General features: G+C 31.0%; 1 protein-coding gene and 1 long non-coding RNA gene across 2 annotated transcripts; both read right to left on the bottom strand.

Annotated features, from left to right (window-relative positions):
* On the bottom strand, positions 3,648–5,310 carry LOC108663816. Its single transcript, XR_001929916.1, has 3 exons — positions 4,726–5,310; positions 4,541–4,634; positions 3,648–4,370 (listed from the first exon to the last, which is right to left on the bottom strand). It is a non-coding gene; the product is annotated as an uncharacterized LOC108663816 (long non-coding RNA).
* LOC18587260 lies at positions 5,401–6,507 on the bottom strand. Its single transcript, XM_007010967.2, has 2 exons — positions 5,984–6,507; positions 5,401–5,648 (listed from the first exon to the last, which is right to left on the bottom strand). Exons 1-2 carry the CDS (start codon positions 6,462–6,464, stop codon positions 5,614–5,616), a joined length of 516 nt encoding a protein of 171 aa, XP_007011029.2. The 5' UTR covers positions 6,465–6,507; the 3' UTR covers positions 5,401–5,613.

The raw sequence follows: 12,205 nt of genomic DNA, 5'->3' as shown, positions 1-12,205 counted from the left end.
AAATAACATAGAATCATAAATAATTTATTTAATTATAAAAGAAAAATATAGGAGAAATTTATAATTAAAATGTAAGGTATAAAGAAAATAATAAGGAATAAAATAAAAAATATAATAAAATATAATAAAATAAAAATAATAATTAGTTAATAATAACTAAAAAATATAGATAATTACATTAGCATAGCATACATATATATTGCATCATACATACCATTGCATATAAATATTTCTATTTTCGAGTTTAAGCCCCGATGATGGGATCTTCCGAGGATCTTGCGAAGGTGGATATTCCTCCAAAAGTTCCTTAGGTGAAAAGGTGTTCCCGAGTCCCACCAGTATGATGGGAAGGCTCGAGAGACATCTTTAATAAAAGACTTTCGCCCAAATTAGGTTCATTATGCACGAAAACATTATTTTTAAAGAAAAACGTACGATAACTCCGATGATGGGAATTATTCGTCAAATTTGCGAAGGCGAATTTCTTGGATAATTCCCTAGGTGAGAGAATACCCCGAGTCCCACCAGTATGATGGGCGGATTCGAGAAAATATCCTCGATAAAAAGTTATTCATCCGGCATTTTTTTCACGCCATGCATCTTGCCTAGTATTTGCATTCCATTTTAGGTCAAATAGGAGATAAAAAAAAGTGAACAATAACTAAGGAAATACAGCTAACTTAAAAATTAAAACCTAATAGGATAATCTAAGAATGGTACCGTTCATGGAACTGGCGTCCCGGGGGTGCTAATCCTTCCTCGGGCGTGACCGTACTCCCGAGCCTAGATCTAGAAAATCGTAGACCAGTTTAAGGTTCTTTTCGGTGGGCTTAAAATTAATTTAAGTTTTCATCGATTAGAATCAAGTCAATAGGTGGCCAATCGCACCTAGTAAAAAAGATTGGTGGCGACTCCTAGTTTAATTTTTTAGTGAGTTTTCACATTCTGCGTTTGGCGGTCGGGTTCCCAGACCCACACGTTACGACACTCCTCTTAGTTCTAATTCATCATTTTTGAATTCGATAATTGAATATCTGTAAGATGATGCAAGTGTGCAACCCCATGTGTGCCCTTCTCAGTTCTAATTCGTCATTTTCGAATTGGAAAATTGAATATCTTTAAGATGATGTAAGTTTGCAACCCCATATGTGCTCTTCTCAGTTCTAATTCGTCCTTTTCGAATTGGACAATTGAATACCTTTAAAATAATGCAAGTGTGCAACCCCATGTGTGGTCTTCTCAGTTTTAATTCGTCATTTTCGAATTGGACAATTGAATATCTTTAAGTCATGACTTAATGTATTCAAACAAAAGATATTTGAAACCAACTCGTTGGTAATTTCTTGGTTGAAGCAATAGCTAGGTACCTCAGCTACTATAGTCTACAACAATTAAATATGTTAAACCCTCACATCCAATTTCATTAAGGTGTCTTCTTCGTAACTATCAATTTCTTTTATACATTTGAGGGAATTCCTAATGATCTATTTCTAAAATCATGTAGGGGGGATTTCTTTTCATGTTTTGAAGTACTCTTAAACCAAAGCTAAAAAGCAAAATCATGATTTATTATAAATGAAAAAATAATTGAAGTGTAACATCAATTATAACATAATTAATCTATATATAAGGAGAATGATATGTTTCGTTATCTTAAAAAATTAAAATTTTCCTATAATACTTCAAATAAGTTGTTTGCTTTTGTCTTAACGTACTTTCTCACTATTTTGTTTTTTAAAGTGATAAAAGTAACAATTAAATGAAGCCTAAATTATTATAAATAAGTGCTAATGATTGGTTTGATTGAAGTGTTATGTTTTTAATTTTCAAGTGTTATGCTTTTAATTTTTTGAGTGTTATGATTTTAATCTCAAGTATTATGCTTTTAATTTTCAAGTACTATGCTTTTTTTTTTGAGTAGGGTTGTAGTATTATAGTTGGAAATCTCAAAGGAAGAGACGTAAATGATGATAGTGTATAAAAAATATAAATTTTACATATAAAGTTGTATCTTAGTCAAACTTAGTCAAACTATTTGGATGGTTTTATTATCAAACTCATTTATTTTTATGATATTTTAGGATTCAGTGTGTATATATATAGAGAGAGAGTGAGCAAGTTTCGATTAAATCAGTTTGGTTAATTCAATTAATGAGTTCGATTAATTTGAGTAATTTATAAATGATCAATGAAAAATGTAAGAACTGAATTGATAAAAGCCAAGCGCTCTACCAATTGATTCTCTGTCTAAATTATTGTAGTTTAGACTTTATAATTAATTTAGCATCCAAATAATGTTTGCAATTAAGAAATAGTCAAAATTTAAAAACAAATATTTTTATAATTAATTAACCCTTAACTACAAATAACTATAACCCTATTACCTTCATTATGTAATTGAAATATTTGATAAATGACGTTTTTTACTTGGCATAATGCTCAAATAAGCCTAAAATTATTTAGAAAAATTCAAATAAGCCTTTATTCTTTTTGTTGCATTCAATCAAGTCACTGTAATTTTGTTTTAGATCAAATAATCCCTTATAACTAATGATTGTCTAAAGCCAAGAAAATAATAAGAACAAAAACTCTTGAAAACTTTAAATTAAATTAAATAAAAAACTAAATCATTTGAAAATCTAAAGTATGTTATTGAGCATGATACCAAATTAAACACTAATATCTTAAATAACAAATTAGAATGAGTAATAATGAAAAGAAGAAGAAATTTCTTAATTAATTTGAACACATACAATAGATGATCTAGTAGATAAGTGTTGATGAAAATTATGAATGAAGTTTTAAAAATTCAATTATTACCATTTATATTTTGTGTATTAATTTTAGAGAAAATTATGTAGAAACTATTAATATTTTTTTTGAAAGGTAACTGTTCATAAATTTTATTAGTTGGGGATTAAAGAAAATGAAAAAGAGAGTGGGAGAGTGATGTTGGATTTACTACGCAAGTGCACGTATCATTAACAAATAATATAATGGTAAATAGAGTGTTGAATCTCATAGAAAATTGTATCAACTTTTGTTAAGTACTAAAATTATAACCTACTCTTATTCAAACAACCAAAATAAAGTGATTAATCGGAAGCAAAACCAAAACTAAACAACAACTAAAAACTAAATCTAGAAGCTGACAATAGCTACACTAAATTAAAAGTTGATGGCAAATCTTANAACTTGAAAAAATATCAAATCAAACAATCCTAGGATTACAATATCCCTCAATACTTCATTTGAATTTTCTCTCTCTCTCCCTTTCTCTCTTTCTCTCTTAACTTGCTAAATGGATTAAGTTGCTAACTTAGAGTTTCTAAATTATTTATAAGTCTCTTTTGATGTTCTTATAAAAATGTTTATCTTAACCAATTTAGTATATTCCTATCAGAATTTAATTAAAGACAAACTCATTAAACTCAAACTCTAATCTTGGCTACATAAGACATATAGGTATATTCCTATCCTATACGTAAATCAAATTACCCAATCAACTAAGTGAATTTGAACTAATGCTATTCCATCCATGGCCCACACTAAACTCTCTTTTCCAAGTAGCATTTAAGTTTCTAGATCAATTTAATTGTTGATCAGGCAATCAAAAGCATTAAACACAAGATTGTGATAAACAACTCATATTCCATTGATCATAAGAAAGAGAGAAAATTAAAAATCCAAACTACATGTTGAGTTCAATTGCAATCCTAGATAAAAACAATTAGTTCATGGTGAATAATAAAAACACAATTCAAAGAAGTTTAACCATCAATAACAATTCAATAAAATCAAAGAAGAAACAAAAAGGAAAAGAAAACTAAAGATTGTCATGTCTTCCGATCTTCAATCTTCCAAGTTTTTCTTCGCATTCTTGAGTACTTGATGGCTCTTTTTCTTCAGAGAAATCCTAGCTTAATTGTGTCTTTCAATTGCCTCAAAAGTGCCTTTTTATAGCCTCCCAAAAAAAATGAATTTTTATAAAGTTCGGAAGAGCCTTTTCCTGAGATGTTGGTGCGATGCTGCAACCTCACTTTCCAGGCACTATGGCACCAGCTCTGCTATATATATATATATTGCATTTCATCCTTTTGGCACCACAGCGCCACACTTGCTGTTTCCACCATGCATTCTGTTGCAATCAATCAACTTGTGATGTGATTTTTCCTTGATCAAAGCTGAATTGGGAAAAGTAGTAAACATGGAAGTTGTGACTCTGTCTCTTAGCTTTCCATTAACTCAAGAATCACATCAATTGAACATCTAGAATGAGAATTATGCTCAAAATACTGAAACATGTATAGAAGAAGCACTTGCCATTTATGCACTCTTCTTCAACAATTGAAGCCTTTTTATTCGTATACCTGCAAAAGCATAAAACTAAATCAATATGAAACTAAACTAAAAGCAATTTAACATAAAACTAAAATAAAACAATTCAACATAAAACAACTCAACATGATTTAAACTAAACTAAGTAAAACAACTAAAAACACCTAATTTTGAACCTAATTTTCAACTAAAATTCCATTACCTTGACACTTGCTTAAAGCCATGCAAAGACCTGTGTAATTTGCACACCATTTGAACATTATTAGGACACCCTTAACTTGATTTCCTTCTGGCAGCTGCATAAAAATAGTTTCATCCAAATCATCAAATATCAAGTTGAGTGAGAAACCAACTTTTAACAGCAGCTAATGCCAAGAAAAGTCTTACGGTTGTGTGTTTTGCCACCGGACTAAAGCTTTCTTGATAATTAAAATCAGCTCTTTAATTATAACTTTCTCCTAGCAACCTTGCTTTATATTGTTCAACACTACCATTTTGTTTTTGAAAAAAGATAATATACTTTTATTAAGCTGAGAGTAAATTCCACAATCAAATCGATGGAAAAATACAACACTGGACAATATACCCACAATGTCCAGGTATATCCCACCAAACTAAAAAGACATCATCCACATAAGCCCAGGGACAATACAGAAAAAAACATTTACAAACTCCCTGATGAAAATCAACCCAGAAAATAAAAACAAATAACCAAACTATGTAAAAGCTTATGGATAAAAAATCCGCCAACTCTCACAGCAAACCCTGTAGGAAATTCCAACAGCTAAATAACGTAAAAAAGTCAGCAATAATCAGCAGAACTTATGTGTCATCCAGTCTTTCAAAAAGACATAATCACCGTATCACCAAAAAACAACCAGCTAATCAGAAAAACGAAACCTCATACATTATGTAAGAGTAGTATAAGGACCCCATATATCAACATGTATCAAATCAAAAGAATTTGTAGAAGCATTCACATGTATTGGAAATGACAACTTCCTTTGTTTAGCCAAAGGACACCCATCACATTGAATAGGTAAAGAAACATGACCAAATCTATGGTGCCAATTATCAAAATTTGATTTCAAAGAACTACAAGCATTTGAACAAACTGTTTTAGAGTACAATGAAAAATCAGAACTCAAATTTGCACAAGGAAAAACACAACTGAAATTTGTAGAATTATTAAACTGTCTAGTAAAAGCATTCTTGAAATCTGCTGGTATTTGTGCACTCAAGTATCTCTGCATGATGCAGAGCCCATTGGTAACTTTAGCATGACCAATCATTGTCTAGGTAAGAAGGTCCTGAATCAGACAGTATTTGTCAGAGAAAGCCGAGAAGTTTCTTTTATTTGCAGTGAGTTTACTAAAAGACACCAAGTTGAACTTAAAGGATGGAACAAAGAAAACATTTTCAAGAATCAACCCTTTAGACAAATGAATAGTACCTACATGAGGAACTAAGGCTCTCGTTTTATCGGGCATTTACACAAATAGATTTTGTAATTGTCTATATGACCTAAACTGATGCAAAGTACATGTAATATGATCAGTAGCTCCTGTGTCCAATATCCGAGTGTCATACTTCAATGTAGGAAAGGCATTTGTAATGGAAAAACAACTGTGTTTAGAGATGATACCTGCTAAAGCTGAGTTGACAAGAGAAGGTTTATTTTGTTGATTTGTTGACAAAGGGGAATCCTGATTCATTTCTATACCACCACGCTCAGTGACTAGAGCCATTAGTTTCTGAATCTGGCCCTGAATGTGAGAAAGCTGCACAGCTGAACTGACATCAACATCATCAAAGTGCTCATTCTCTTTGTCAACAGTAGCACTATTAACAGAAACATTTCCTCCTTTCTTAAAATTCCCCTTAGATTTTGTGAACTTGAAATCTTCTGGGAAATCTATAAGTCGAAAACATTTATCTTTCAAATGCCCTCTTTTACCACAGTGATTACATACCAAATACATATTCCTTTTCTTCTTACTATCATAAATCAAGGCCATAGCAGAAGCCTCAATTAGAGGTTGTGATTGAATGAATAATGACCTCTGTGATTCCTCTTGTAAAACCATATTATAGACTTCATTAAGAGATGGAAAGTGCTTGATCATCACTATGTGTGATCTCAAAGCAGAATAAGACTCATTTGGCCCATTCAGGAAATGAAAGACGGTGTCCTCATTATACTGATCTAGAAATCTCTTAAAACAGTTGTTATTGCAACTACCACACTCACAATAAGGTAGTGATCTATAATTTTTTAATTCCTCCCCATATAGATTTCAACTCGGTAAAATATGTAACCACTGACTTGGTACCCTGTGTGACATTGCTTAATGTAAACTGCAAGTTACAAATTCGAGACTCATCATCCTGTGAAAATTGCTCCTTGAAAGTCTCCAAATTTGCTATGCAGAGTCCATGTAAAAGAACATGGAAGCAATTTCTGAAGAAAAGGAATCAAGCAACCAAGCAACTACCAATTTATTCCAACTATTCCATTGACGAAATAAGTCATTAGTCGACTTAGGTTTTTTGATGCTACCATCTACGAAGCCAGACTTGTTGTGAATGGCTAGTGCAAGTAGAAACGAATGACTCCATGCCAAGTAATTGGGTGAGGTCAACTTAGGGCTTGCCATAATTGATGCATGGTTGTCTAGATGATGGACATAATATGGTGATTAAGAGTCGGTGATACAGGAATTTGAGGCTTTTGAAGAAGAATTCGTCATTTAGGGTTTCAATCAAGAGGGATTTCAACAAAGAAATAATTCTTTGATTAATAAGATTGAAACAAGAAAAAAAATCAAGAAAACTCAAGATTCAACCGAAAACGAAGCTAACTTGCTCCGATACCATCTTAGTTTACTAAGTATCAAGAACGTGAAGAAGGCAAGAGCATTATGAGTATAAGAAAGGAAGCATCGTGACAAAACAGATTTTGTATCATGTTCTTCATACTGCGGCATTAGCAAAAAAAGAGTTCATATACACAGGGTTAATTAACTAAACAAAAGTCAACTAACTACTATAAAGCTAACTATAGGTAGTTAATTAATCTAACCACATATTCTAACATGCAATGCCACCAATAGTTTTTTTTTTTTTGCATTAATAGTTTTATGTAATTGTTCAGGCTTTTCCTCTAAACCAAATTCTTATGTCATGAAAAGTCTCTTACCAAAATCGTGAGAGGCCTATAATGGCCAATTGATTATGGAAGTCAACAAATTTGCCTTTCAGAAAAAAAAAAAAATTATACTCTACATTACCTATAGTTAGTATTAACTTAGACTAAAATAAATTTGCATTTATCAAGCATAAAAGTAATTACAAGTTGATGTAAGATATCTCATGAAAAATGACAATCTAGTCACTGAACACTATGTTATGTACTTCCTTATTTCGACAGTCAAGACAAATTAAAATATTAAATGTAATTAGAAATTGTCTTGTGATATTATCAATTGATAATTTAATATGTAAGAAACATTATTTCACATTAATCCAAAGTGTGAATTCATACATGAGACAACTTTTATTATTGTGTGGTATCTTAAATTATTGGATCTAAAAGACATATAATTAGAACCAATATAGTAATTCTACATTGATCTGAGAGTTTTGGCAGTATCTTTATATGCTTGTGTTTATTAGTTAATATTTATATATATATATATATATATTGCAGAATTAGAATAGATTATCCTAAATTTCATCTCATAGCAAGTCAAAGTCCGCAATTCTACTATATTATAGAGGCGATAATCTTCTTTTACTCTTATTAGCCATGGTTGGTTACAATTAAAAACAACAGTAGGGCTGAAATCAGTTGGAATCTCTTGCGGACAGGATCATTAACTTCAGTTGACATGCTCTAAATTAAAACAAGTGCCTTCGGATCTCACCAATAATTATGCCACTATAATTATTGGCTTTAACAAAATTGAATAAATTACAAATTCATCTAAAAGTTCAACTCTCACAAACATAGATAAGTATCGACATATATTATAACAAAAGAAAAATACTAATATATGGAATCAATTTGACTAATGCCATGACATGTTTCCCAAATTAACATGTGGTTTTTTTTTTAAGTACAAATTAACGTGTAGTTAATAGTCAAAATATAATACTTCATATATTTATTCATAAGAAATCTACTATTGTATAGTGTGATAATTTTAAAGCTAGATTTATTGAATATCTTTAAGATAATGCAAGTGTGCAACCCCATGTGTGCTCCTCTCGGTTCTAATTCTTCATTTTTGAATTGGACAATTGAATATCTTTAAGATAATGCAAGTGTGCAACGCCATGTGCACTCTTCTCAGTTCTAATTCATCATTTTCGAATTAGACAACTATTGTATAGTGTGATAATTTTCAAATTGGACAATAGAATACCTTTAAAGTAATGCAAGTGTACAACCCCATGTGTGCTCTTGTCAATTCTATTTCGTCATATTTGAATTGGACAATTGAATACGTTTAAAATAATGCAAGTGTGCAACCCCATATGTGCTCTTCTCAGCTCTAATCATAGAACTGGATGAAATATTTGTTCAGAAATTTGTAGGATCCAAGGTGTCGGGCCTATTAGTTGCCATCAGAACTTAGATGTTTCCATGGGCATCAAACCCGTCAAGCTGATTGACAATCTCAAACATTGTTCTCTGCACCTCGTTATCTCCACCAACACCATCATCAAAACGTGCACCCCAACAGCATCAACTTCATCAAAGAACACGATGCATGCTTTTTTGGAACGTATAAATTTCAGAACTTGTAGGCATAAAATTTTCATTGAAAAAATATTTTAGATACGTATAAATTATGTTACACGATAAGAAGTAATTCTCTTTTTATTATAAATCATTTAGATCAATAATGTTATAAAGATTTAAGAACTTGTGCTCTCAAGGATCAAAATGGAGCCAAACTAGGCTAATATAATTGCATTTGAATTTCTTGTATTTGAGGGATTTTTTTTTTTTTTTTTTTGAATTGAGATATTTGAAAGATTGACTTTTCCGAAGTGAAAAATTAAATAAATTACAAATTCATATAACAGTTCAACTCTCACAAACATAGATAAGTATTGACATATTATAACAAAAGAAAAATACTAGTATATGGAATCAATTTGACTAATGCCATGACATGTTTCCCAAATTAACATGTGGTTTTTTTTTTAAGTACAAATTAACGTGTAGTTAATAGTCAAAATATAAGACTTCATATATTTATTCATAAAAAATCTACTATTGTATAGTGTGATAATTTTAAAGCTAGATTTATTGAATATCTTTAAGATAATGCCAGTGTGCAACCCCATGTGTGCTCCTCTCGGTTCGAATTCTTCATTTTCGAATTGGACAATTGAATATTTTTAAGATAATGCAAGTGTGCAACCCCATGTGCACTCTTCTCAGCTCTAATTCATCATTTTCGAATTAGACAACTATTGTATAATGTGATAATTTTCGAATTGGACAATAGAATACGTTTAAAATAATGCAAGTGTGCAACCCCATATGTGCTCTTGTCAATTCTATTTCGTCATTTTCGAATTGGACAATTGAATACGTTTAAAATAATGCAAGTGTGCAATCCCATATGTGCTCTTCTCAGTTCTAATCATAGAACTGGATGAAATATTTGTTCAGAAATTTGCAGGATCCAAGGTGTCGGGCCTGTTAGTTGCCATCAGAACTTTGATGGCTCCACGGGCATCAAACCCGTCAAGCTGATTGACAATCTCAAACATTGTTCTCTGCTCCTCATTATCTCCACCAACACCATCATCAAACGTGCACCCCAACAGCGTCAACTTTATCAAAGAACACGATGCATGCTTTTTTGGAACGTGCCATCTGGAAAACTTCTCGCACCAACCTAGCCCCTCACCAACATGCTTCTAAACAAGCTCACTTCCAATAACACGGAAGAACGTGAAGAATTTGATGAAGAAGACAACTTGCTCCTCACCTCATTATCACCAACTTGCTCCGATACCATATTAGTTTACTAAGTATCAAGAACGTGAAGAAGACAAGAGGATTATGAGAATAAGAAAGGAAGCATCGTGACAAAACAGATTTTGTATTATGTTCTTCATACTGCGGCATTAGCACAAAAAAGAGTTCATATACACAGGTTTAATTCACTAAACAAAAGTCAACTAACTACAGTAAAGCTAACTATAGGTGGTTAATTAATCTAATCACATATTCTAACATGCAATGCCACCAATACTTTTTTTTGCAATAATAGTTTTATGTAATTGTTCAGGCTTTTCTTCTAAACCAAATTCTTATGTCATGAAAAGTCTCTTACCAAAATTGTGAGAGGCTTATAATGGCCAATTGATTATGGAAGTCAACAAATTTGCTTTTCAAAAACAAAAAATTATACTCTACATTACCTATAGTTAGTATTAACTGAGACTAAAATAAATTTACATTTATCAAGCATAAAAATAATTACAAGTTGATGTAAAGTATCTCATGAAAAATGGCAATCTAGTCACTGAACACTGTGTTATGTACTTCCTTCTTATTTCGACAGTCAAGACAAATTAAAATATTAAATGTAAGTAGAAATTGTCTTGTCATATCATGAATTGATAATTCAATATGTAAAAAACATTATTTCACATTAATCAAAAGTGTGAATTCATACATGAGACAACTTTTATTATTGTGTGGTACCTTAAATTATTGGATCTGAAAGACATATGATTAGAACCAATACAGTAATGCTACGTTGATATGAGAGTTTTGGCAGTATCTCCATATGCTTGTGCTTATTAGTTACAATAAATATATATATATATAAATACTATATAAATATAATATATATATATTTAAAAAGAAGAGATTATCCTAAATTTCATCTTGTAGCAAGTCAAAGTCCGCAATTCTACTATATTATAGAGGCGATAATCTTCTTTTACTCTTATTAGCCATGGATGGTTACAATTAAAAACAACAGTAGGGCTGAAATCAGTTGGAATCTCTTGCGGACAGGATCATTAACTTCAGTTGACTTGCTCGAAATTAAAACGACAAGTGCCTTCGGATCTCACCAATAATTAAGTCACTATAATTATTGGCTTTAACAAAATTGTGGGCACAAAATTTCCATTGAAAAAATATTTTGGATACGTATAAATTAAGTTACACGATAAGAAGTAATTCTCTTTTTATTATAAATCATTTATGTCAATAATATAATAAAGATTTAAGAACTTGTGCTCTCAAGGATCAAAATGGAGCCAAACTAGGCTAATACAATTTGCATTTGAATTTCTTGTATTTGAGGGATTTCTTTTTTTTTTTTAATTGAGATACTTGAAAGATTCACTTTTGCGAAATCAGAAATTAAATAACTTACAAATTCATCTAACAGTTCAACTCTCACAAACATAGATAAGTATCGACATATATTATAGGAAAAAAGAAACTAATATATGGAATCAATTTGACTAATGCCATGACATGTTACCCAAATTAACATGTAGTTCTTTTTAAGTACAAATTAACGTGTAGTTAATAGTCAAAATATTATACTTCATATATTTATTCATAAAAAATCTACTATTGTATAGTGTGCTAAATTTAAAGCTAGATTTATTGAATATCTTTAAGATAATGCAAGTGTGCAACCTCACATGTGCTCCTCTCAATTCTAATTCGTCATTTTCGAATTGGACAATTGAATATATTGAAGATAATGCAAGTGTGCAACCCCACGTTTACTCCTCTCAATTCTAATTTGTCATTTTCAAATTGGACAATTGAATATCTTTAAATCAACAAATTTGCTTGTCACAAAAAAAAATT

Source organism: Theobroma cacao, chromosome 10 (genome assembly GCF_000208745.1).
Source record: "Theobroma cacao cultivar B97-61/B2 chromosome 10, Criollo_cocoa_genome_V2, whole genome shotgun sequence".
In the NCBI taxonomy this organism is placed as follows: domain Eukaryota; kingdom Viridiplantae; phylum Streptophyta; class Magnoliopsida; order Malvales; family Malvaceae; genus Theobroma; species Theobroma cacao.
The sequence above is the reverse complement of the archived record's forward strand: the minus strand, read 5'-3'. Positions and strand labels throughout refer to the sequence as shown.

Bases quoted from the DNA above. Each gene is read 5' to 3' on its own strand.
- LOC18587260 (XM_007010967.2), bottom strand. From the start codon at position 6,464: ATGATCAAGCACTTTCCATCTCTTAATGAAGTCTATAATATGGTTTTA. The intron at 5,649-5,983 runs GTATCATCTCTA...TGTCTGATTCAG, and splicing joins TGTCAACTCAGCTTTAGCAG to GACCTTCTTACCTAGACAAT.